Raw genomic sequence first — 27894 nt, forward strand, 5'->3', positions numbered from 1 at the left:
GTTAGGCTGCTAAGTAATGAAATTCTGCTGACTGACTTGTGTTTTTTTTTTCTCTTTCCCATTCTCCTGTTTGTTTGCTCCTTCTCCATCTCTTTCCCCCTTCCTCCCCACTCCCACTTTTCCCTATACTTTCACCTCTTTATTCTTAGACCCATCCAAATGCTAGCAAACTGCCCTTGAAGGAATCCTTCACGTTTGACGATTACAGGTTGGTATTTAAAAGAAAATGTGAGAGAGAATTTAGGAAAGGAAAGTTCTATTTTTTTTCCCCTAGTGAAATAGTGTTGTGAAACGAGCTCTGCAGCAGCCTGTGCATAAAGTTAGTGCCTCATTTTAATAATGGGAACCCCACTGTACTTGCAATCCATCTGCTTCATCAAAGGTGACTCATCAGGCAACGAGCAAGATCCAAAATGTGCTGACTTAAACACTCTTAAGAATGAGGGATTGAAATACAGCATTTTTCAAAGACAACAATCCCAAAGTACTTTATCCAAGTATAGCTTTTTGTTCGATGTGTTGAGAAACGTACCTAAAATTTGCTTACTGAAGACTCGATTGATTTGCCGACCATCCACTGACGTTAGTAAGTAATGCAAGTGGACATATCACTTTCGTCTTTCTGTCAGTGAATTTTCATCACTCAAACTCCAGCTTCCAACTGTTGCACTAAGTTAATACTTCATAACTAATTTTAAAAACTGATCAAAATTGGGTAAGGGTGCACCTTTTCTTTAATATCCTTCGAAATTTCCTACAGTAGTTCTCACAGCAGCAAATTAATCTTTAATTCCTGGAGATTCCAAGACCGTCCTGAAAACTAAACCTCCGAAGGGCTACTCTTGAAAATAGATTGATTTCAAACTTTTAATCCGCATTTCCTTCTTGCTGTTGAATGACGATTTAATTTCCAGTAGCTATCCCTTAAAATAAAAACGGACTTTATCGTGGAGGCTGAATGTGCAGGAGGGTGGGGTGGGAGGACTGGATTTGCAGGAGGGTGAGGGTGGGAGGACTGGAGGTGAGGGTGAGCGAGCCTTTCTTTGAAGACCGATCAAACAAGATCAAAACAATTGTACCTGCAAGGGTCTGAATAAGGCCTCCACTAATGTTATGTTGAACTCTTAATTCTGATCTGAGTACAATTATCTTTGGATTTATTCTTCATGTCTCTCTTTACCTTGCATGGGTCTGATGTACATGCGGTGTTCCCACTACAACAACGGTCGGGTTTGATGTTTGTGAAACACAGGCAAGCATAGAGATTTGGCAGAGAACCAGTGATGGCACAGGCACATCCTAAATATACTTTTGTGCACAAAGTACAAAGTAGCAGGAGTCCAGAAACAAAACAGTGGATGCTGGAAGTCTGAAAGAATCTGTGGAGAGAGAAACAGTGCTAATGTTTCAGGCTGTTCTGATGAAAAGTCATGATCTGAAACTCTGTTTCTCACTCCACAGATGCTACCTGACATGCTAAATGTTTCCAACATTTTCTGTTTTTATTATCAATAGAACATGCCCCCCCCCCCCCCCCCCCCCCCAGCCTGCTTTCTCATTCAGTAAGATTATGACTAATCTTCCACCTCACTTCACTTTTCCGTCCATATATCCCTTGATTCCTGTGGTGTCCAAAAATCTGTCCATCTCTGTTTTGAGTATACTCGATGGCTGAATGTGTACAAGCCTTCTGGAGTTTCAAGAATTCCAAAAATTCACAAGCCTCTCGATTACAAAATGCTCTTCATCTCCGTCCTAGGTAGAGTCTTATCTCTTCTCACTGCGCTTGTAGACTTCAATGAACAGCATGTTGTAGATACGAATAGTTTAGAACTGCTTTATAAAGTCTGTAGTCTGGTTCATAACCTAAGAGTTTGTCATCACCAGCACCTTCAGTCACAGAATTAAAGGAGACATTAACCTAACACCGTTGAGTTGCAGGGGTTTGATTACACGTTTAGTTGTGTGTTGTGTGAACCTTCTCTGAGATTTGATGGCTGAAAGATGACTGGTGAACATTCTCTGATAGGGTATATAAACTGACATATGTTGCGTATAACTTCCCACATGTGATGATACATGCTCTCCAAGGGATAGAGGAAGATGCTGAATCAGCACTGGGAAGCAGTAGTAAGATTGGGAAAATGAAAGAATGCTTGAAGAACATTTTTTTCTTTGGGTGCTTTAAAAGAAGAATGGCGGCTTGGTCTTTGGGGCACTCAAATTTATGCAAGCATTGCACCATGGCCTGGATATTACAGGGTGCCACAGTCCTACTTTCCCACATTCCCACACCACCACCTGCCCCACCGGAGAGCCCAGCATTGATCCCGAGAACTGGCCCGCAGCAATTTAACTAGGGGAGCAGCATTCATTGCTGTATGGTGACACTCGCGTTCTTATCTCGGGAGCAAGTCGGTCAATCAGTTGGCTAACAGCTCAGTCGTCTCAGCAGAGCCAGCTGGAAGTGGTGGCGACTGTTGGAACTACAGACAGTCTCCGATACTGAAGAGGCCAAGCAAGTTGGGGGTCTTGCTGAGAGCTGGGCAAGTTCAGGAGTCTAGGGGTGGTGGGTTATAAGGGGCACTCCAATTAGACCGAGGGAACCTGCAAAGGATGTTGTTTCCCCCTCCCCTTGTACAATACCAGGCTACGCAGCTGAACCTGCCAGGCTTCCCGCATTGTCTGGACTGCCTCACTGTGGGTAAAGTACCAGCCAGGCCAGGATGACTCCAAAACCTCCCGACTGCTCCCTGTAACATTTTTTAGACCATCATGAGCGTAAAGTTAGGCGGTGGAAAGGCCCCCACTGGATTTTACGTGTCCCCGCTTGTAAACCTGCTGGTGGGGGGAGAAACCTACTGGTGGGAAGTGTAAAATTCAGCCCCATATTCTTGAACTTGAAAATATCAACTTACTTTCCAATTTCATAACGGTTTCATTTTTCTGTTGCATTGCAGATGGGCTGTCTCTTCTGTCATGACTCGCCAGAACCAAATTCCAACTGAAGATGGTTCCCGGGTCACTTTGGCCCTTATACCTCTGTGGGATATGTGTAACCATACCAATGGCTTGGTGAGTGAAACATCCACTTATACCCTGTAAGGGACTTTAGTCTGCGTCACTTAAAGTAATTTGAGCGATCTGCCCTTATGGTTCTGTTGTTTCCAGCAAGTAGCCCAGTGACAAAGCAGTTTACGCCTTGTCTTTTCAAACAACATTAAAATAGTTGCCTGGCTGTTAGGTCTTGGAGCTCAAGGTGCTTCCTGCAGCAATGCAGACTAGCTAGGTTGCAGAATGACCTGGGCTACAGACTTCCCCACAGCCGCTGCTTGTGTTGTTGTGACTTGCGATGAAACAGTTGTTCAATCTCAACTGTGATGTCTTTTAATGGATACGAGTGAGTCGCTTCTCACGGAGTCAGTAGCGTAGATATAGAAAAGGCATTTCCTCTCATGGGCCACTCCAGACTGGCCGACATAATCTTAAAATTCGGGCTAGGCCATTCAGTATGTTAATCAATCAGGAAGCACTTAAAGGGTATCAGCAATCTGGAATTCTGACTCCCAAAAGCTGTGATTGATGAAACAATGTGAGCTTTTAAGACCAAGGTCGCTCGTATTTATTTAAGCTCAGGGCATCATGGATAGATGGAGCTCAGATATAGATCAGCCATCATCTGCTCAAATGCTGCAGCAGGCTTCAGGGGCCGAATAGCCTGCTCCTGCTCCTATGTCAAGTTGGAAGTTGACCAACTGATACACTTCTATTGTGTGAGAAGGGTTAATGCAGATAAACTATTAGAGGATAGCCAGGGGTGGTGATCAGTCCTGCAAAATATCTTGGGTGATGGTGAGCACGAATAGATCTATTTGTGGGGATAGTTATGCAAGTACAAACTCCAAACAAGGCACACTGTGCCCTTAAATGCCCATCTGTTCATTACATAATAGTGAAAGTTATTTTCTTATACCGTTTCTTGGTATGGAGAAGCAGCGTTCCTTATGATTGGATGATAGACGGCTAACATGAACAAGGACTTGAGAGTGCAACAAATGTAGTTTTGTCCTCTGAATGTGTAAACTCTTATGTATTTTACCTTACAAAGGACGAGAGGAAATTTCCACCTTTGCTTAAAGCTACTGTTTTACATAGACTGATTTTGTTTACACCCGAGGACATTTCATACCTGGAAACTCTTTTTTAAAAGTTTTTTTTATTCCACACACTTTCAGCATTTTTACAATTTCAACAGCCCCACAAACCCCCTCACCCCTCTCCTCTCACAACATCAACTGTAACCAACTCCCCAAAATGCATGATAAAGAAACCCCAACAATTGTAGAACCCATCGCTTGCCCTCCCCCCTTTGGAGCAAACTTCACTTTTTCCAGGGTCAAAAACTCCAGCACGTTTCGCAGCCAAACCGAGGCACAGGGTGGAGAAGCTGACCTCCACCCAATAATAATAACAATAATCTTTATTGTCACAAGTAGGCTTACATTAACACTGCAATGAAGTTACTGTGAAAATCCCCTAATCACCACACTCCGGTGCCTGTTCGGGTACACAGAGGGAGAATTCAGAATGTCCAAATTACCTAACAGCACATCTTTTGGGACTTGTGGGAGGAAACTGGAGCACCTGGAAGAAACCCATGCAGGCATAGGGAGAACGTGCAGACTCCGCACAGACAGTGACCCAGCGGGAATCAAACTTGAGACACTGCCACTGTGAGGCCACAGTGCTAACCACTGTGCCAACGTGCTGCCCAACAAGACCCACCTTCGAGCAATCAGCGAGGCGAAGGCTAAAACATCTGCCCAGCGCTTGCCTTGAGCTCCGGCTGGTCAGATAGCCCGAGTATGGCTCCTAGGAGAGACCAGGCTCCTTGTCCATATGTAAGACCTCTGAAATGGTGCTGAACACACCATCCTCCAAAACCATTCCAACTTCGGGCAGATCCAAAACATATGAACATGGTTTGCAGGGCCCCTCCCACATCGCTCACAGACACCCTCCACCCCTCAAACAGCTGGCTCATCCTAGACTTTGTAAGGTCTGCCCTATACATTAGCTTCAGCTGTTTCAGCCCCAGCCTCACCAAAAGATTGAGGCATTTACCCTCCACAGCACCTCGCACCAAAGTCCTTCCTCCAGCGCCATCCCCAAAGTCTTCCTCCCATTCACCTTAACCCCCTCCGTGGACACCTCCTCCAAACTCCTCGCATAAATCGCCGAGACAAGCCCATCTCCAACCGCCCTGCTGACGGCATCGCCTCCAGCAACAAGGAGGCATGTGTTTCCGATCTTCCTCGCAAAGTCCTGCACCTGAATATACCTGAAACCTTCACTCCGCCCGAGCCCAACATCTCGCCCAGCTCCTCCAAAATCGCAAATCGCCCTCGCAGTAACAGATCCTTAATTTCCTTAATCCTCAATGATTCCTCTAGTTGGGAAATTATGAGAGGTTTCCAAGAGTTAACAGAAGAGCAGAAACTGAGAACTATGAACAGATTGCTGTTCAATAAAATCACAGAGTTGGAAAAGCATTGGATGAAGAGGGGCCAAAATGATATCTGCAGTACGGTTTGTAAGAAATTACTGGTTTGGAAAACTGGTTTGAAATAATTGTGACCCAACCTAAAATGCTGCCTCCAGATCTTCAACATGGCCACCACCACTGGGCTCATCAAATACTTCCCTGGGGCCATCGGGAGCCGTTGCCAGTGCCCACAACGCTGACCCCCTGCAAGAACCCACCTCCATCCTCACCCACAAAGCCTCCCGAATCTTTTCTGCATTTGCCGCCCAATAATAATATATCAAGTTTGGGAGGCGTCCCCTCTGCAGCATCACCTTCTTAATTCTAGGCACCTTTCCCACCCAAACAAATAAGGAGATCAGCCTGTCCACCCCCCTAAAAAACACCTTGTGCAAAAAGACCGCAGGCATTGAACCAAGAACAAGAATTGCGGCAAAACATTCATCTTTACTGTCTGTACCCAGCCCGCCAACAACAGAGAGAGATTGTCTCACCTCTGCAAGTCTACCTTCACCCACCCAATCAGGCTAGTGAAATTAAACTTCCGAAGCCGTGCCCAATCCCGGGTTACCTGCGCCTCCAGATACCTAAAATTCAACGCTGCCAGGTGAAATGACAGCCTCCCCACCCCCGCTCCCGGACGGGAGATTATAAAGTATTCCCTAAATTCAATTTGTATCTCCAAAAAGTCCCAAATTCGGACCTGGAAACTTGGTGCCACTTAGTTATAGGACTATCTTAACCTTCAGCCCTCCTCTTTGTAGATCACAACTGGGTACAACCTGGAGGATGACAGGTGTGAATGTGTTGCTTTACAGGATTATAAAGCTGAAGATCAGGTAAGGAAGAAAGTTATTGGTTTCATGCTTCCGAGAGGTTTTGTAAACATTAACATTATTTTGTTATTGTAATGACATTTAATTTTTTAAAACCCCAAGGGAAACAGGTATTTCAGTGAAGTAATCTTCCCAACAGAAGTAGTGCTATGTGTTCACGGATGACAATTGGGAATCCTGTTCTATTTTAAGACGGATATGTAGATAGGATTAGATGAAGTAGAGTGAGAAGGGGCTCCCATGAAACATAAACGCCAGCATAGAGCAGTTGGCCCGTTGACCTATTTCAGTGATGTAAATTCTATGTAATGTAATATGCTATCAAGGCAGGAACATCTTTACTCCTTTGTAGACTTATTTGAGGAGAGAGAGTGCACATTGTCCTATTTTTAGCTGATGGGTAATATACAATGAATCACACCCCAAATCCTACACAAGTGGAATGACTGAGACTTCAATTTTTTTTTAAGTAAAAGATTTAGCCAGTTCCTTTGAGACTTGCTGCTATTTTTAACCCTATTAATGAGGTCATCTAATTTTTCAAACAGTTTATGCATACTTGATTGTGCTATTGTTTTAGTATTTATCTTCTACAATATTTCTACTGCTTTATCTTCTACAATATTTCTGCAACACACAAAGACGCAGCAAGCTTTGGTAAGGGATGAAAGGCCATGTGGAAGTATAGTGAGATGAAAGCTTGATAGTGACAAACCCAGATTCTGAAAGAATCGCAATATCACTGAAAGGAATCACAATGTAAAACTGGGGCAGGGCAGCAGGGGAAATGTCAAACACAATGCAACCCTGGCTAACATCGGTGTGCTTTGCTAAATTAACTGCAAAGTATTGTTAGGAAAAAAAGCTAGTTTTGAGGGATATTTATTTGTATTAGAAATAAGGTATAGTCTTAAGTAGGTTTAATTTAATGTTTCTGTGCCTGAACAAAGGTGTTTGTATATGTGGGGGTTGGTTTCAATTCCAACTGCGCTTCTATTGTGCTTAGAGAGGGCTGTGTCGTGAAGAGTAAATAAGCTAGCAGTAGTTGCTTAGGAACTGGGGCCTTGTAAGGTAGAGAAGCCTTTGCGTTTCAGTGTAGCTAATTTGATTGCAGTTGCAGATGGGTAGTGAGAAAAAAAGGCAGCTCTCATAGCTCTGCTAGAAGCAGTTGTCCGTAGACGGCTAAAGAGGGAACATCTCTCTCAGCCTTGCTAGAACAAAAGCCATACTATGGAGTAATGGTTAAGAAAACAAATGGTTAAGGAAACTGGAGAAATGAAGAGACGTTTCCAAGGATTAACAGAACAGCAAAAATTGAGAACCATGAACAGATTACTGTTCAGTAAAATCACAGAGTTGAAAAGGGAGTGGATCATGAGAGGCCAGAAAGAAATCTGCAGTAGGGGTTGTGCGAAATTACTGGTTTGGGAGACTGGTTTGAAATAATTATGGAAATCAGTGGCTGGACCTTGGAGTTTGTGTAAAAGCCTTTATGACAAAAGAAACCTGAAGGGCAAGGTGTAAAACCTGTAAGCGAAATCTTGATGGAAGCATCGCAGGGAAATGTATAATTTAAAAGTGTGACTTGAAAGACGAATTTGAAATCACTTGTGTGGAAGCCGAAGTTCAGCGAGACAAGGTGGCTCACGGTATAAGAATTATCTGAGGGGATTTTGAGGGGAAATCTATAGACATTCACTTGGGTTTAGAGAGAAGTGTGTCTTACCATAGTCATCTTGTGTGCTTAAAAGGGACTGTGTTAATGAGGCCTTTGTAGTTTAAAATGTACTTTGTAATCTGTGTTAATCTTAAAATCTGAGTGTAATTGTTGAGATAAGGGGAGAGTGAAGGAGTACTGCATCATAATCCAACGTCATGTTTATTAAATGTTTATTTTCTTGTGTTTTTAAAATTAATTAACGATTCTGTTTCTCCATGTTTTATGTATATTTTTTTAAGTTAACGTTGCGTCTTTTAAACCAGGTTCCATTCTGGAATCTTCCTGTCCAGTTATAACAACAACTAGGAACATAACAGTATTAGTAAAAATTATACTTTCTCAAGAATCAGTTAGTTTGCTTACTCATGAGTATTGTAAGTGGAAACAGCCCAGTGCATTGGCACTGAATTTGAATTGGATTTGTAGCATATCACCTGCCACCTCCCATGATTGGTTTCATTGATCACCGAAAAAAACAAATTCTGTATTTCTTTGGATTTGTGATAGCCGCTTTAGTTTGAAACAGCCCATTTGCCAACCCTCAGCAATTTTCTGCTCTTAAGGTTAGAACAATTATGCTCACGTATAAATGCTGAATTTACTTATATTGCCTTCCTGGGCATGCTATTTTTACGCAGGCATGAATCTGTTAGTTTTACATTTTAAAATAGCATGCACAGGAATTTAGTACAGGCTCATTAAATAAAAGAAAGAACTTGCATTTATATTCCTCTCATGAGCACAGGGTGTTTCAAAGTACTTTTGCAGCCAGTGAAGTACATTTGTAATGTCTGGTGAAATTGTAACTCATTCAAAACCCACCACGTGCACAAAGTTAAAATTGTGCCCATAGTCGCTGTTGTACAAAGCATGGCCAGGTCTCTCAAAAAGCAATGAAATACATTACCAGTTCACCAGCTTTAGATAAGGAAATAGAAAATGCTACAAATACTCAACAGGCCTTTCAGCGTCTATGGGGAAAGAAACAGTGTCAGTGTTTCAGTTTGTGGCCATTCATCAGAACTTTGTTTACGGTGTTGGTTAAGGGATCCCCCACTTCTCATCGAATAGTGCCAGGAGACCCTTTACTTGCACCTAAGAGGGCAGATGGGGCCTCGGTGCAACATCCGCAATAAAAGACAACACCTCTCGATTGTGCAGCCCTACTGTGAATTGTAGCTTGGATTATACCCTGGTTCAAATGTGAACTTTGCCAATAAGAAGTTGGCTGTTGAAGTCTTTATGTTTGTACATTGTAAGCATTTCCTTTAAGAATATCAGAATTTCCATACCTCCCCATTGTTGCCGTTATTTCAACATATTACTTATGGATTTTCTTTTACAATCATATGGAGATTTCTATCACATCCCTTTCCTCAAAATCTGGATGACATTGACCCTTTGGGCCTTGTGCCTGACTCTTTTGACATCAATTTGAGCTGCTTAGACAGCTGCAAACGGGTTGAAATTATGGGATTACACTGATGACACAAAGATAGGTACATTGAAAGCAGTGTAGATAAAAGTATAAAATTACAAGGGGATATTAATAGGTTAAGTGAATGGGCAAACTGACAAATGGATTTAAGTGTAGGTAAATGTGAAGTCGTCCATTTTGAACTTTAATGGTTAGAACATGTATTTTTCAATTGTGAAAAGTTAGAAGTAGTGGAGCTCTAAAGAGTCCTTAGAAAATGTCATCAACAGGTAGAGAAAATAATTAAAAAGACTAATGGATCTCAGCCTTCGTATACTAGAGTACCAGCTTTTGTATACTAGAGTACCAGGGAGTAGAGGTAATTCTTCAGCAATGCAACGTCATGGTTGGACCACACATGGAGTCCAGGGAGCCGTTCTGTGCATCATACATGAGGAAGGATATATTGGCCTTGGGGATATAGGATTGCAGTGTAGATTGACCAGATCATATCTGAACGTCCCAAGGTTTAAATAAGGACGAACGATTGCACAAACTAGGATTGCATTCCCTGAAATTTTGAAAGTCTTGAAAGTTACGGGCTGATTTCACAGAATTTTCAAGATTTATTGGGAGTAGATAGAACGTATTTCTGTTTCTTGCGAAGTCCCAGGCTATAGAACATGGTATAAAAATTAAAGAGCAACCTTTTGAGAGTGAAATTAGGAATCACATATGCACATAGAGTGCAATAGATGTTTGGAGCATTCTTCTGCAATTGGCACTCGATCAGTTAATTTTAAGACTATGATAGATTTTTGTTATGCAAAGGTATTAAGCAATATAAGACCGGGTGGATTTATGGGGTTAAATCATAGATCAGCGATTGAATCACAAATCAGACTTGAGGGGCTAAATGGCTTGCGCTTGTTCCTTTTTTGCTATGCTGCAGGAAATCCCTGAATCGTTTTGAAAGATGCACTTGCAAACTAGGCTGAAACTGCCAGAACTCTCTGCTTTTAGTATTCAGTTTAAACCTACATCCGCAATTGAACTTGGGGCCTTTGAATTCCAGACAGTTTCCCAGACAATTTGTGCTGATCTAACACATGATATTTGAATCTTTCAGATCTATATTTTCTATGGGACTCGCTCCAATGCTGAGTTTGTGATACACAATGGATTTTTTTTCAATAATAACTCGCACGACAGAGTGAAGATAAAGCTGGGAGTGAGTAAAAGTGACCGTCTCTATGCTATGAAAGCAGAAGTTTTAGCTCGTGCTGGCATACCAACGTAAGTATTTTAGAAAGGGTTTTGTCCATCTCTTAACATTGGTCAAACACCAACCGGCAAATTCAGCTGTTTATGCGAGAATACATGTAAAAATATTAAAATTGTTTACCTTATCTGCAGTTTACCCTATAAGGCATATAAAATAATTAATATATGGACATTTTATTGCTAGTTTTTTGAGTTTCTGAATCAATGAACAACCCTGACTGGCAGTTGTGTTCCTCAAACTATCACCATAATGCCGCCCACTATCTTCTTTCTAATAAATTTAACGGGCGAAAAATCATGGACTGTGTGCTTCCAATTTCTTGATAACATGTAGTTGGTGGGTGAGACTCTCTGCCGTTGTAAACTCAGAAAATTATGCCTCAGTCTTTGGTTGTGACAGCCATAATCTAAGAAGCAGGTAATTGTGGTTGCTTCCAAACATGGGAAAACTTTATCGGGGAAAGGGGAACAGTCCAATTATTTACAGTATTGATCGGAGGAAGCACGAAATTCAGTTACTAAAAGTGGATCTCTACGTACGTCGAGGGTCGGGAGCAGGGGAGATGTGTTTTTCCATTTAAAACTTAAAGACAAAGTTTGCAATATTTCATCCAAAGTGACATATGAAGCTTTGGTATGGTCACTACAGATCTTTTATGGGCTAACTATTAGAATACAGTTTCTCTCTGCCTGAAAATCTCTAGCCCTCCCTCAGAAGCCTCTGTCGGGTGAACAAATGAGACTAAAGCGTCTTAAGAATTATTAGTCAGCATAAAATAAAGTATTGCATTTACCACGAATATGAGTCTGCATTTTTCTTGACCGAAGTATTCACTTATTAAATGCATTGCTGCTTCAGTGTAAAAGTCTAATATGCCACCACCTCTGATTATAACACTAATTAATAGAGAGAGCATATAAAGTGTCCTCTGATACCCAACTCACATCAAAACACATTTTGTATGGCTCCCTGAGACAGCCTGATAATGATGGAATTAAGAGAGTGACTTAAGTGGAACTGATCGTGCCTTTTTCTCACCAGAGTCATATTGTTTAAAGCATCAGTGGTATAATTAAATGTACACTCCAATGTTTTGAAAGCTCTTTTTGCCTCGCTACAATATTTTAAATGCCTAAGTGCAGTTCCCCAAAAGGCAAGTTTTGAGACCTGTTGCAGTTGAGATGAAAGACTGCTTCCTGGTCCTACCCACCTCCTTGTTTAATGCACAATTGAGTTCAAATCAAGAGGAGAAATGAAGGTATCCATTCATAATGGTCCCACTGAAATGGGTTTGAGAAGTTGGAGTAGGCAAGTGTTCGAAACACAAAACTACTGTTCAGAGGCAAACTACAATAATTTGTACAACTACAATAATTTGTGTAGTGTGGCCATGCACAATTTCCTTTGCTTCCGAGACCATGCAGTTTGTCTTCAATATAGTGAGGACTTCATATATAATGCTTTCTAATTATATGATGGTGAGATATTTTCCTACAAACATGCTGAGCTCTGCTCTGTTCCTTTCTTGCTCAAGAAATGATTACGTCTGTAAGTATTGACTTGCAGGCACAAGCTTGTGCACTACTCCCCCACTCAGCAAGATACAGATGCATTTCAAGGCTGTCAAGATTAAACTCTATCTTGTTCTTTTCACACTTTCTCTCTCACTATCTTGAGCAATCACTGTCGGTAAGTCTTTCTCCTTATTAACTACCCGTGGGGCTGTGCGGCTTGCTGGTGCAGTGGTTAGCACTGGTGCCTCATAGCGCCGGGGTCCCATGTTCGGTCTCGGCCCTGGGTCACTGTGTCTGCGTGGGTTTCACCCCCACAACCCAAAGATGTGCAGGTCAGGTGGATTGTCCTCGCTAAATTGCCATCAATTGGGGAAAAAATAACCGGGTACTCTAAAGTTTTTTAAAAACTACCCATAGGGTGTCCTTTACATCAACTCAAAGTCTCTTATATCCCCGTCCCATCTTCTAGCTGAAGGAAGAAGAATGAAGCTTGGAGGGAAGAATAAGCAGCAAAAGTACCAAGGAGAAAAAATAATCATACCTGATAAAGTAATAGTTGGGAATCATTTTCTGCATTTTGCACTACCAGAGTACAGCGCACATGCTGGAAGCTCAATATTGAAATATCAGTTGCAGAAAATTGTATATTCATTCTGCAGCCCACCCAAGTTGCCATTTGTTAATTTAAATGGATGAAAATGTGGTCAAGCTGAATCATGGATGCATGACCCTGATTATCTAGTTTGTGCACCAAGTGTGAGATGGGAACTAAAGGTTGGAAAACTTGCCCATTATTCATGGTACTTAATCAGAATGGGCTGTCAGTGAATCTTATAATCTGTGACTTGCTGTTCATTATATGCTGTGAACTTAAACTATGACTTGTAAATTGCTAGGTCATTTCCTGGTTTGCGGCTGCTGCTTTGATAACTCACCTTTGGTACAATTAGGTACTTGTTGAAGCTGATATTGTGATTATTCTGACAGACTAACTCCAGTGTCCATGTGTTTCTGTCAGCTCCAGCGTATTTGCTCTACACTGCAGTGAACCTCCCATCTCAGCCCAGCTGTTAGCTTTCCTACGCGTCTTCTGCATGACTGAAGGTAAAGCCTTTTCCCCATTTTTTTTAAAAAGTGGGGGATATTGATGTAAATGATTGTGAGGCGCTAATCTCAAAAGGGCTAAAAAATTACTCCTTTCGAACTGCAAGTGAGAAACTCGAGTAGTTTATAACAGATCCCTAAAGTGAGATCATTTCTGAGAAGTTATTTGTAATTATCTATTCCATTGACTAGGTTTTGGACTTGCTGCTGATGCATGTCTTTGTAGACGTTGGCCAGTGCACTCTCTGCTGCAGATCATAATGATGTTCTTGCTCACTTGTGTCTCTTCTTCCACATAATTTACTCCAATCATCAATGACTGTACATTTTGCTATTTCTCAGACTGTCCTAAGTAATACTAGGTCAGCATTAAGGATGGCAAATTCTTATATTTATTGCCTTTACTGTAATTGTTAAAAGGATACCTTGATTTGTCACTTGGATGTATTGAGAACTGCTATTAATATTGTCATTTTTCCTGCAAGTGCCCCCGCCCCCCAGCAAGTAAAAAGCTTTCTGGGGATTTATGTAATCCAGTCTTGTGCACCCAGATTTTTTTTTTTTTAAATCTCTACACCATATAGTGTCGTTTATATCTGTTAAGTCGTGTGTATTCATGATTTCATTTGTGATATCGCCTCCCTGTGACAGTAATTCTTCCCCAATTTCCCTCTTTAAATAAATAACCATTTATTACATGGGGTAGGAAAGAAGTGTTTTAAATGTTTTAGTCATGGTATTCTGGCAGTCGAAGTGCGGGGTAGGCTTGATTGCTCTTTTTTCCTGGCCTCTCCGGCGACATGGTAGCACAGTGGTTAGCACTGCTGCCTCACAGCACCAGGGAGCGGGGCTCGATTCCGATCTTGAGTGACTGTCCGTGTGGAAGTTTATACATTCTCCCTGTGTCTGCGTGGGTTTCCTCCAGATACTCCGGTTTCCTCCCTACAATCCAAAGATATGTAGGTTAGGTGGATTGGCATGCTAAATTGCCCCTTAGTGGTCAAAGATGTATAAATTAGGGTAGGGGGTTATTGGGATAGGGTGGGGAAGTGGGCCTGCGTGGAACACTCTTTAAAAAGGCTGGTGTAGACTCGATGGGTCGAATGGCCACCTTCTGCACTGTCGGCTTTCTATGATCATGTAAATCAGCTAGATTCATATTATCACAGTAAAATTCAGTTTGGGGAAAAAGGGACGGCACAGGAGCACAGTGGTTAGCAGCTGCTGCCTCACAGCGCCAGGGTCCTAGGTTCAATTTCGGCCTTGGGTGACGGTATCACAGTGGTTAGCGCTGTTGCTTCACAGTGCCAGGGCCCTGGGTTTAATTCCCGCTTGGGTCACTGTGTGTGGAGTCTGCACGCTCTCCCCGTGCCTGCATGGGTTTCCCCCGGGTGCTCTGGTTTCCTCCCCCAAGTCCCAAAAGACGTGCTGTGGGTGAATTGGGCATTCTGAATTCTCCCTCAGTGTACCCGAACAGGCGCTGGAGTATGGCGACTAGGGGTTTTCACATTAAGTTCATTGCAGTGTTAATGTAAGCCTACCTGTGACACTAATAAAGATTATTATTATTGGGTGAAGTTTGCATTTTCTCTCCGTGTCTGCGTGGGTTTCCTCTGGGTGCTCCAGTTTCCTACCACAGTCCAACGAGGTGCAGGTTAGGTTGATTGGCCACGCTAAGTTGCTCCTTAGTGCCCAAGGATGTATAGGTTAGGTGGGGTTACAGGGATAGGGTGGGTGTGGGCCTAGATTGGATGCTCTTTCAGGGTGTCGGTGCAAACCCGATGGGTCAAATGGCCTCCTTTTGCGCTGTAGGAATTCTATGGTTCTATATGTTCGTATCTTTCTATTAAAGTGATTTCTTATGTTATGTTGTATGTTCATAACGGGTTGCTGTTGTGGCTGAATTTGTTGATACAGATTGCAGAGACTGGCTTGAAGCACCTCCAAAAGGAGCATGTATTTCAGATTAGCTAATGCTCCCAACGCGTCTAGTTGTCGTGTTTTTGTGGGAAGGCTTCACTGGAAAGTTCCCAGTTGATGATAGAGGGGTACTGTTCTGTAACATCTGTGTCTGTATAAATAATACAGTTCAGAAAAGAAAGATGATTTCACCAAGGCATTATAACATCTTTAAATGAAAATTAGCAAAGAGAACTTTTCTTCACATTAATATTTGCTATTCAATACATGGAGGAGTCCTTTTAAATCTCATAGAATGTTTACATGAATGTAACTACCTTTTGTATGCTGCTAAAACATAGAACAGTACAGCACAGAACAGGCCCTTCGGCCCTCGATGTTGTGCCGAGCCATGATCACCCTACTCAAACCCACGTATCCACCCTATATCCGTGACCCAACAACCCCCCCCCCCCCTTACTTTTTAGGACACTACGGGCAATTTAGCATGGCCAATCCACCTAACCCGCACATCTTTGGACTGTGGGAGGAAACCGGAGCACCCGGAGGAAACCCACGCACACACGGGGAGGACGTGCAGACTCCGCACAGACAGTGACCCAGCCGGGAATCGAACCTGGGACCCTGGAGCTGTGAAGCATTTATGCTAACCACCATGCTACCGCGCTGCCCTCGTTGTATCTTGTATCTTGTTGTATCTTGACTAGTGAGTAATGAATAATAATTCGAGCACGATGACCGAGGAGGTCTTGTGGCATATTGGGTAGCGTCTCTGCCTCTGAGCCAGAAGCTCCGTGTTCGGGTCCTACCCCAGGAGTTGATAGCAAAGGTAGGCACATTCATACCGCGGCCAAAGGATTGAATATCAACCTGCAAAATCCTTCCAACATGCCTTTGGCAGACAGTAGGAGCAGGAGAGACTTGTGGTCAGCCATGCCTAATGCGGAGCAACACACCCCAGGCGATAAGCCTCTGGTGACAGGTTAGCAACTCTTGCTGTGGGAACAGATGAAAGTCCACCTTGTGCACCGCTAAGTGAGAGAAGGGAAACAACAACAAACAACCATGGCCAGGATTTTCCAGCCGGGGCCCACGGCGGTGGGACCGGAAAATCCTCGTGGCGGGTGGGGCTAGAAAATCTCCACTCATAATTCTGATGGAATTCTGGATTTTTCCATACATTCTGCAAATCATGCACCTCTTCTGAGACAGGACAGGAACTGTGATTGTATCTTGTGGCCTTGAGTTTGTCCGTTTGTGTGTACATTCAGGTATTTTGAAAAACACACCTCGTAAGTTACAGGTAGACCCAAAGACCTGGTTTTCCTGAATGAATAAGGTGTTTGCTGCTTCAGAGCAATCAATAGTAATCTCAAATAGTAATCTCTGCAAATTATATCTGCAAATAAGGGGCATAATGGCTTTTTCAGCCCATGATCGTAGCATGATAATTAATTTGTCTTTCACAGTAAGACAAGCAGAACACCTTTGGACAAAATGTGCATGTTTCTTGCCTATACTATGGCCTCAATGGAACAGTTAGCACCAGAAAATCGACACTTGTGGGTAGTTATTGTCAAACATTTATTGCTTTATTGTCAAACGCTTATTATGAGAAGGTTCTATGCAGCTAGACTTTCTCAAACGTTGTCAAAGTGTCTTCCTCCTCCACTCTCTGAGAGCCATGCCACCACCTCCATTTCTTGCTCTGAATTGGAGTTACATGTTCACTGCAATTGGGCATTTCACAGCAATTTATGCTGGACCTTTGACTGATGTAGCGATTTTATAATGTGCATGATGCATCATGTGAATTCAATCAGTGTTCATGTAAGAGTACATACCACACTGATGTTAAATGTTGCGTCAATTAAACTGACAAAGATAATTAGAAGGCCGTCAGTTACAAGATTGTAGGACAAACTTGTTGAGCAAATGAAAATAGTTTTTTCTGCAGTTTTCCTTTGCCAGTTTAAAAATTGGTTTAGCATTTAATTTTAAGACCGCAAGTATTTGAAGGATTACAGATAACTTCCATTTTACACTGCTGTTTATGGAATCCTACTATCTTAAAAATAGCCAGTTGTAGCTTTCTGGATTATGTAAAGAAAGTGAGTTTGCTGTGAAAATGCTGATATATATAAAAAGAAATTGCAGAAGGTTAATCAGAATACGATTGCAATGAAAACTGCTGATGATTTTTTTTAAAAATGGGCAGAGGTTAAACAGAGTTGGGCAGAGATACCAGTAGTTTGTGGTACCGAGCAGTTCTCAGTCAGCTCTGAGTCAGCTAGTCTTTATCTGCCTCTGGTTCCTCCTGGGACACTACAGCAGAACCATGGAGGGCTCCAGCAAAAGACAGAGTAGTTTTCACTACATACTCCTCACTGCACCTTCGTGGATGATTGGTTTTTCATTATTGTGAAGCAGATTATTGTGAACCCTACTTCAATATCTTTATTTTCATGTTTGTCAGACGAATCAAAGAATAAATGGTGAGGGTGGAGAAATAGAGCCACATTCTTACCCTCCCTGCTCCACCCTTGTAACCAGTCAGTTCCCAATTGTGACGGACTGCCATTGGAGACGTATAATGAACCAGTGGACGATGAACGTAAATAAACAAAAAACAAGGTGCAGCAGCACACGTGGTTCTGTGAACTTTAGTTAGTGTAATAATCAAAAATGAGCATTGTGCAGTGAGAGTGCTTGTAAGTCAAGATGATTAACCACTTCTCTGGATCATTTAACAAGGTAGTGGAATTATTTAATTTGTATCCTCCTACGGTTTGGCGCTTCATGCAACTCGCCTCCTGACTCCCCCAAAGAGTGTCCACCATCTACAGTTCATTAGGTTGATTCCAGAGATGAGGGATTTGTCGTATGAAGAGAGATTGAACTGTTTAGGCCTACACTCGAGAGTTTAGAATAATGAGGAGGGATCAAATTGAGGGAGAGAAGATGATTAAAAGGTATGGATAAAGTAGATGTGGAGCGGATGCATCCTCTTGTGGGACATTCTAGAACGAGATAAGAGGTAGCAAATTTAAAACTGAGTTAAGGAGAAACTATTTCTCACAGAAGATTGTGAATCTGTGGAATTCGCTACCCCAGGGTGCAGGGGATGCAGGGACAGAGTGTAAATTTAAGGAGGAGTTAGACAGATTTTCAATTGGTAATAGGTTGAAGGATTATGGAGAACGGGCAGGACAAGACCACATTCATGATGGAATACTCTCCACTTGTCTGGATGAGTGCAGCTCCAACATCACTCAAGAACCATCAAGGACAAAGCCCACTTGATTGGCATCCACCTTAAAATTCACTCCCTCCACCACCAACACACAGTGGCAGCAGTATGTACCATCTGCAAGATGCACTGCAGCAACTCACCAAGACTCCTTGACAGCACCTTCTAAACCCATGACCTCTACCACCTTAAAGGACAAGGGCAGAAGGTGCTGAGAATACCACCACCTGCAGTCACACATCAACCTGAGTTGAACTGTATCGCCATTCCTCACTGTCGCTGGGTTAAAATCCTAGATCTCCCTTTCCAAAAGCACTGTGGGTTTAGCTGAAACACACGCACTGCAACAGTTCAAGAAAAAACATTTGGGGATTGTCAATAAATGCTGGCCTGGCCAGCGTTGCTCACATCCCTTAAAATAATGTAAAATAAATGCCTTTCCTAGGACAGCTCCCACCTATTGCACTTTGTGGGATCTTACTGTGTGGAACATTGGCACAAAACAGTAATTCAATACATCAAAAGTATTTGCTTTGTTGTGAAGCTATTTGAAATGTCTTGAGGTTGCAAAAGGCGCAATATAAAGTTCATAGAATAGAATCACAGAATTCCTACAATGCAGAAGAAGGCCATTCAACGCTCGACTCTGCACCAACCCTCTTAAAGAGCATCCTACCTAGGCACCCAGAGGAAACTGGAGCATCCAGAGGAAAGCTACACAGACACGGGGAGAAAGTGCAAAGTCCACAAAGACAGTCGCCCAAGGCCGGAATTGAGCCCTGGTCCTAAGCGTTGTCAGGCAGCAGTGCTAACCATTGTGCTACCATGCCACCCTGAAACTCCTGAAGTGTGTGCCTGCTACTTATTTTTCTATTCTATATGCACTTTACTTTTATCTGCATTACATTTTACTTGCCCCCTTGCTTGTTCTGGCAATTTGCTATGCCATTCCTCCGATTCCATTGACCCTTTCATTTTGGTATCCTTGACAAATTTTACACTTTGCATTGTGGTTCTTGATTTAAGTCATTCAATAAATGATAAACTGTAATGGTCTCAACTTTGAACCCCAGGGCACACCACTCGATGCTTTCCCCCAACCACACCACCCATTAATGGCTACTCACTAATTTCTGCCCTCAACCAGCGTTTTATGGGCAGCACGGTAGCATTGTGGATAGCACAATCGCTTCACAGCTCCAGGGTCCCAGGTTCGATTCCGGCTTGGGTCACTGTCTGTGCGGAGTTTGCACATCCTCCCCGTGTGTGCGTGGGTTTCTTCCGGGTGCTCCGGTTTCCTCCCACAGTCCAAAGATGTGCAAGTTAGGTGGATTGGACATGATAAATTGCCCTTAGTGTCCAAAATTGCCCTTAGTGTTGGGTGGGGTTACTGGGTTATGGGGATAGGGGGGAGGTGTTAACCTTGGGTAGCGTGCTGTTTCCAGGAGCCGATGCAGACTCGATGGGCCGAATGGCCTCCTTCTGCACTGTAAATTCTATGATCTTAAGTTCGAAACTAGGGCTCACCATGAAACCCCACTGCCTTGACTTTGACTAATAGCTGATCGTGAGGTACGTTGTCCAATGTCTTTTGGAAGTCTAAAGGACTTTCAATTATCCCCACTTGAGATGTTACTCTCATTAGGACGATGAGGAAGTTGGCCAAGCAGGAACTTACTTCCCTGAATCCATGTTGGTTACTGTACATAATGGGAATAAATCATATAGCCTTTCTTTGGCCATTCAAATAGATGATGGCATATCTGTACCTGAACTTCATTTTTTACCCCCTTTTGTACTCTCTCCTTTAAAACCCTTAACCAGCAAAAATCTATCACTTCGCGTCTTAATAATTTAAGTTGACTGAGCTGCAGTCTCATTGTCTTTTGGGAATGTGTTCCAGACTTCCTCTGCTCTTTTGTGCGGAAAAGTGTTTCCTAGACAACCTGGTTCGAATTGTATAATTCTGCCCTCTTCTGGATTCCCCGACAGAAAGTACCTTATCTATGTCTTACCCTATCAAATAATCGCATCATTTTGGGTACCTTGATTAGATCTCTGCTCAGCCTTCGAAACTCAAAGGAGGATTTAGCTACCTGATCGCTTCATTTAACCCTTTAAGCCCTGCCATCATTCTGGGTGTCCGGTCTGAAACCATAATGAGAGTACAGCTGGTCATTATTCATAAGTCACCATTAACTTAGATTACAACACCGAAGAAGGTTGAATGATTCAATCGAGCTAGATGGCAATTGATGCTATCTGTATTTGTGTGTATGAATTGCAGCCTTTTCTGACCCAGCTCTTTATAAGTTCACTTATTAATCAAAACTTTTCATGGAAATGAATTGATTTTTAATGTCTTGTTAAATAAATGTTTAAACATTTAAATTTCCTGATTACGTCATCTTCCGAGGTGACATCAGGCACAATGGGTTGCACTGTGATCTCTGGAGATACAAAAGGCTTTCAGCATGTACCTATTCCATTATTGTGACGTAGTTAAGTTTTACCATTTTGTTGTGTTTAACTGAATTAAAGGTAGCAACATCAGGATATCTGAAATACTTCTGAACGGTGTTGATTGCTGTAATGTAGGGAAAAGTGGAGTCATTTCGTTTTCACAGCAGAATCTCACAAACAGCAATGAGAAATATGACCAGATAAACGGTTTTTGATGATGAGGGATAAATGTTGGGCAGGGTACCGAGACATCCCGTCTGTTCTTCCAAAGTGTGATTGAGTTATTTTACACCTATCTGAAAGAATTGACCTCTGTTTAATGTCTTATTCAAAAAAACAGTATCACACTGAATATTAGCTTGGATTGTGTGATCATGTCTTCAAAGGAGGGTTTGGACCCACGACTTTCTGATTCAGAAGTGCCAGCACTGAACCAAGTATGACACTGTAATGATGCATTGTGTAAATAATTGACAACAGCGGTCAATTTGGGATTTATCTGGGAAAACGTGGCAAATGGATCCATCCTCTTTTTAGCTGTTCCTTTCTTGAAATATTGGGCTGGATTTTCATCCTCAAGGTGAGCACTGGGAGTTGGGAAATGTATCTGCCTGGCGCACACTCCTTATGAGAAAGTGACTTCAAAGGCAGGATTATTGTTGTGGAGAAGGAGAGCGAGTTGGTGATTGGAGTCAGGCCCACCACCATCCCAGCAAGAGTTTGGAGGTAGCCACAGGGGCTGAGCAGTTTAAAGGTCGTTGAGGACTTTGTCATATTTACAGTAAAATCAATAAAACAACAGCTCTCTAGCCCTCACCCCCTCAACTCCTCACCCCTACATGCCAACTCATGTCACCAAATTGCCCCACAGCCCCTCAAATCCTCCATGCTAAACTATCAGAATTATAGAATCTCTACCATGCAGAAGGAGGCCATTTGGCCCATTGCGTCTGCAACAACTCTCTGAAAGAACACCCTACCTAGGCCCCTGCGCACACCTCCCCCCCCCCCCCCCCCCACCATAGCCCCATAACTGCACCTAACCGTTGGACGATAAGGGCCAATTTAGCATGGCCAATCCACCTAACTTGCACATCTTTGGACACTGTGGGAGGAAAACGGAGCACCCGGAAGAAATCCATGTAGACACTGGGAGAACATGCAAACTCCACACCGGCAATCACCTAAAGTCGGAATCGAACCCGGGTCCTGGTGCTGTGAGGCAGCAGTGCTAACCACTGTGCCACCGCCCATTCATCTAGTTTACACTCTGTACAGAACTATTTTTTTAAATTTAGAATACCCAATTCATTTTGTTTCCAATTATGGGGCAATTTAGCGTGGCCAATCCACCTACCCTGCACATCTTTTTGGGTTGTGGGGGCAAAACCCACGCAAACACGGGAAGAATGTGCAAACTCCACACGGACAGTGACCCAGAGCCGGGATCGAACCTGGGACCTCGGTGCCGCGAGGCCGCAGTCCTAACCCACTGCGCCACCGTGCTGCCCTTGTACAGAACTATTGAACCCTATAGTAACAACAGTATATGTGACAAAGCTTTTAAAATGTAATTAATTACTACAGCCCGATTTTAAAAACGTCAATCACCAGATCCTTTAAAGTATCAGTAGCAGAAATTATAAGCACCTGAAACCTCTTTCTCTGTAAATCAAAATATTTATGCAATTGACAGATAATATCAAAGAGAGAGAGCTGTCAATCAAGCAATGTTTTCACTGACGTGCAGGTGTTTCAACAAAGTTTATGGATGTCTGGCCTCTCAGCCAAACCTTATTATGCATTCATCAGTGCATAAACAATGTAAAAGTAGAAAATGCCAGAAATGCATTGCAAATTGGTCAGGTCCTGCAAGGAAAGATAGGCAAATGTTTGGGTAGAACCCTACTTTTGGATTTAAAAGTGACTCCAGTAGAGGCAGTCTACAGGTGAGTTTAAAATTTTCAAAAAGAAAATGAGTTTATACCATAAAATGTACTGCCAGCCGGAGGCTAATAATAGTGATGAAGGAAAATAATCTATGAGCAAGTCAGCACAAAGTATTCTGTACATCTCTTTGTAGACATTAACACATACTTCAGAAATTCCTGCTCTCCGAGCTGGGAACTGGGTACTATTTGAGGGATGCAGAAAAAGGGGGAGAGAGATATTCAAAGACAAACCATGGGGTGATAGGCCACATGCTACCACTTTCTTTTCAAATTGTAATCGGCCAAAGTTACCTGATGTTGAAACCTGGCCCCAGGGTCTTTGAGCTATCAACATCTGAATACTCTAAATTATATCCTATGTAATTACAGATGAATTGAAAGAACATCTTGTGGAAGAGCATGCAATCGATAAGATCTTTACCGTAGGAAATTCTGATTTCCCTGTAAGCTGGGATAATGAAATCAAACTGTGGACCTTTCTCGAAACCAGAGCTGCACTCCTCTTAAAAACATATAAAACTACTACTGAGGTAGGTTCCTCATATATTGTTTTCATACATAAAAATATTAAAACCAGGAACTTAGTGATTTAGCTAGTCTTATGAATTTTTGCTTCCGTGTTTAGTCTTGCATGTGTAAACAAAATCTCATTTTGTGTCTTCTAGAATTTATTGATACTTTTATTTCAAGAAGATTTTCACTATGTAAAGCTGCAATAACTAAAATGGAAGTTAAATTATAGAATGATTTAGGTGGCCACTCCGACCATGGTGTGTAGACTTTGAAAGAAGAGCTGTTCAATTTGTCGCACTGCCCTGCACATTCCGCATGTCCTGCAAGTTTTTCAATTAAGTATTTATTTAATTTCCTTTTAAAAGTTACCGTATGCTGAAATTGTGGCATCCAGGAGTCAATGGGAATCTGGATTGGATACATAGCTAGCACAAATAAAGATGGTTGTTGGACGTCAGCCATCTCTGCTCCAAGACACCATTGCAGGAGTTCCTCAAGGTAGTGTCCTCAGCCCAACCACTTTCAACTGCTTCATCAATCTCATCAATGACCTTCCTTCCTCCCATAAAGTCAGAAGTGGGGATGATCGCTGATGATTGCACAAGCACCATTCGCAATTCCTCAGATACTGAAGCAGTCCATGTCCAAATGCAGCAAGATTTGCACAATATTCAGGTTTGGGCTGACAAGTGGTACGGAATATTCGCACCACCCAAGTGTCAGGCAATGACCATCTCCAACAAAGAGAATCTAATCATCACCCCTTGACATTCAATAGCATTACCATTGCTGAATCCCCACCATCAATATCATGGAGCTTGTCATAGACCAGAAACTGAACTTCACTAGCCATATACATGCTGTGATTATAAGTGGGTCAGATGATAAGAATCCTGCAATGAGGAAACTCCACCTCCTGACCTCCCAAAGACTCTCCACCATCTACAAGGCACAAGTCAACAGTGTGAGGAAATACTCTCCACTTGCCTGGATGAATGTAGCTCCAAAAACACAATATTCAAGAAGCTTGACATCATCCTGGACAAAGCAGCCCGCTTGATTGCCATTGCACCCATAAACTTGCACCCCATCCACCACTTACACGCAGTAGCAACAGTGTGTACCATTTACAATGATGCACTGTAGAAACTCACCAAAGCTTCTCGACATCACCTTCCGAACCTTCTTCTCTAAAGCTTTGTTTTTAAAAGTTTCTTGAATTTGCACAGCAGATTGGTAAGTGAGATTGTGACGTCCTGGGATATACACAGCAAAGTGCTTGCCATGTGGTAATATTACTGAATTTTTTATGGTAAACATTTATAAGGAAATGTTGTGCAGAGGGTATAAACTGGTGTGTAGACTTAAGTGAGATTATTTTCAGGAGTATTCTGTGAAGCAGTTGACATCTGGACCATAACACACAAAACATTTTCCTTATTTGCTCATCTGTACCTTATCTTTGTTACCTGTGGATTCCACTATTCCAAAGCTCTCATGGCCCGCCTTCCGACTTTTACTCTCTGTAAACTTGAGCTCATCCCAATCTTTGCTGCATGTCCTAACTGTCACCAAGTCTTTCTTTTTAACAAACATTTTATTAAGGCATTTATGGTTTTATAACAACAAAAGATACCAATACAAATGTATGATGTGGAGATGCCGGCGTTGGACTGGGATGAGCACAGTAAGAAGTCTTACAACACCAGGTTAAAGTCCAACAGGTTTGTTTCAAACACAGCGCAGCTCCTTCCTCAGGTGAATGGAGAGGTATGTTCCAGAAACATTTATATAGACAAAGTCAGAGATGCTGGACAATGCTTGGAATGCGAGCATTTGCAGGTAATCAAATCATTACAGATGCAGGGAGAGGGATAATTCCAGGTTAAAGAGGTGTGAATTGTCTCAAACCAGAACAGTTGGTAGGATTTTGCAAGTCCAGGCCAGATGGTGGGGGGTGGATGTAATGCGACATGAATCCAAGATCCCTGTTGAGGCCGCACTCATGCGTGCGGAACTTAGCTATAAGTTTTTGCTCGGCAATTCTGCGTTGTCGCGTGTCCTGAAGACCACCTTGGAGAACGCTTGCCCGGAGATCAGAGGCTGAATGCCCTTGACTGCTGAAGTGTTCCCCGACTGGAAGGGAACATTCCTGCCTGGTGATTGTTGCACGATGCCCGTTCATTCGTTGTCGCAGTGTCTGCATGGTCTCGCCAATGTACCACGCTTTGGGACATCCTTTCCTGCAGTGTAAGAGGTAGACTACATTGGTCGAGTCGCACGAGTATGTGCCGCATATACAAATACAATTACAATACAAATGTAAACATATAATTCAGTGTGTAACATCACCCCAACCAACAAGCATACCGCGCCAATATAGCTTATACACACAATTCCCAAGTCCCTCCATCTCCTCTCGCTGATCCTGCCTAAACTGAACTGAATTAAACTAACTCCCCCTACCCCACTTATTCCCTACCCCCCCCCCCCCCCCTATTGTATCTGCTAACTTTAGTTTTCCCCGAAGGGGTGGATAAATGGCTGACACCTCCCGATGAACCCTAACACTGATCCTCTCAGGACAAAGTTATTTTCTCTAGCCTGAGAAACCTAGCCATGTCGCTAACCCATACCCCCGATTTCGTGGGCTAATCAGATCCGTCTCCGGGCTATCAAAGAGGCAAAGGCCAAAACGTCAGCTTCTCACACCTCCGGGTCTTCCGACACTCCAAAGTTTGCCACCTCTAGACTCAGCGCCACCCTAGTTTTTAGCACCGTGGACAAGACAACGGCAAATCACTGCCAGAATCCCTTTGTACATTTCCGAGACCTTCCCATCACCCACCCCCGTTTTAGAAACTGCCTTATCCTGTATCCCCTGTGGCGGTAGAAGCGGAAAGGTCGAAACCTGCCATCGCACAAAGTCCCTCACCTGCAGATAACGAAACCCATTCCCACCTGGCAATTCGAACACCTCCTCCAAACATGGAAAGCTCCCATCAATAATGAGATCTCCCAGTCTCTCAATACCTGCTCTCTACCACCTTCGAAACCCCCCATCCAACCTCCCCGGGACAAACCAGTGATTGCCACAAATTGGAGCTCATACCGACGCTCCCCTCAACTCCATATGTTTCCACCACTGTCCCCAAACTCTCAGGGCCGCCACCACCACCGGGCTTGTAAGTACCGAGCCGGCGAGAATGGCAAAGGTGCCGTTACCAGCGCTCCTAAACTTGTTTCCCTGCACGCTGCCGCCTCTACCCTCTCCCATATCGACCCCTCCCCTACTATCCACTTCCTGATCATAGCTACATTTGTTGCCCAGTCGTAATTCCTAAAGTTCGGAAGGGCCAACTCTTCAATCCCCCTTCGGCTCTGCTCCAACAGCACTTTACTCACTCGTGGGGTTTTACCCGCCCACACAAACCCAGAGATCACCGCGTTAACCGCTTAAAAATGCCCACGGTATAAAAATTGGTGGGCACTGGAAAACAAATAAATATCTCGGGAGAACCGTCATCTCTACGGTCTGTCTCCTCCTGCCAGTGACAATGGGAGCATGACCCACCTCCAAAAGTCCTTTTTCATTTGCTCAACTAACTGGGCCAGATTTAACTTGTGTAGCTGCTCCCATCCCCGTGCCACCTGAATTCCCAAATAACGGAAACTCCCTCCCACCACTTTAAACAGCAACTCCACCAGCCTCCTCTCCTGCCCCCGTGCCTGGATCACAAAAACCTCACTTTTTCCCATATTCAATTTATACCCCTAGAACCGGCCAAATTCACCTAAGATCCGCATAATCTCTTCCACCCCCTCACCCCAGCGGGTCAGAAATATGCAGGAGTAGGTCATCCACATACAACGAGACCATGTGCTGCAACCACTGCCGCCCCCCCGAATTAGCCCCTTCCATTTCTTTGATGCTCTCAGTGCCATCGCCAATGGCTCTATAGCCAAGACAAACAACAGTCGGGAGGGGACATCCCTGCCTCATTCCCCTGGCACTGCCTGCAATATTCCAAGCTCACCCGGTTCATTTGCACACCCGCCACTGGAGCCTGATGCAGCAACCGCACACAATCTACAAAACCCTGCCCAAACCCAAACAGCACCAGGACCTCTCACAAATACTTCCACTTCACCCGGTTGAAGGTCTTCTCCGCGTCCATAGCAACCACCACCTCCACCTCCCTCCCCTCAGAGGGCATCATGATGACATTCAAGACCCTTCTAACGTTGGTCGTTAACTGCCTTCCTTTTAATAAATCCCGTCTGGTCCTCCCCCATCACCCCCAGAACACAATCCTCTATTCTTAAGGCCGTGATCTTGGCCAGCAATTTGCAATTTGACGTCAACATTTAGTAA

The 27894-nt window shown here is 43.2% G+C and overlaps 1 protein-coding gene across 2 annotated transcripts in view; it reads left to right on the forward strand.

Annotated features, from left to right (window-relative positions):
* Positions 1-27894, forward strand: part of setd3 (SET domain containing 3, actin histidine methyltransferase) — a 158324-nt gene that overhangs the window by 123909 nt on the left and 6521 nt on the right. For both annotated transcript variants that reach the window (XM_038774669.1, XM_038774660.1), the window contains 6 exons: positions 150-208; positions 2961-3075; positions 6310-6384; positions 10648-10814; positions 13336-13421; positions 23376-23536. In XM_038774669.1, the coding sequence (XP_038630597.1) occupies positions 150-208; positions 2961-3075; positions 6310-6384; positions 10648-10814; positions 13336-13421; positions 23376-23536 (663 nt within the window). The remainder of the gene's footprint in view (positions 1-149; positions 209-2960; positions 3076-6309; positions 6385-10647; positions 10815-13335; positions 13422-23375; positions 23537-27894) is intronic.

The sequence above is a fragment of the Scyliorhinus canicula genome, chromosome 2, assembly GCF_902713615.1.
Source record: "Scyliorhinus canicula chromosome 2, sScyCan1.1, whole genome shotgun sequence".
Lineage (NCBI taxonomy): Eukaryota > Metazoa > Chordata > Chondrichthyes > Carcharhiniformes > Scyliorhinidae > Scyliorhinus > Scyliorhinus canicula.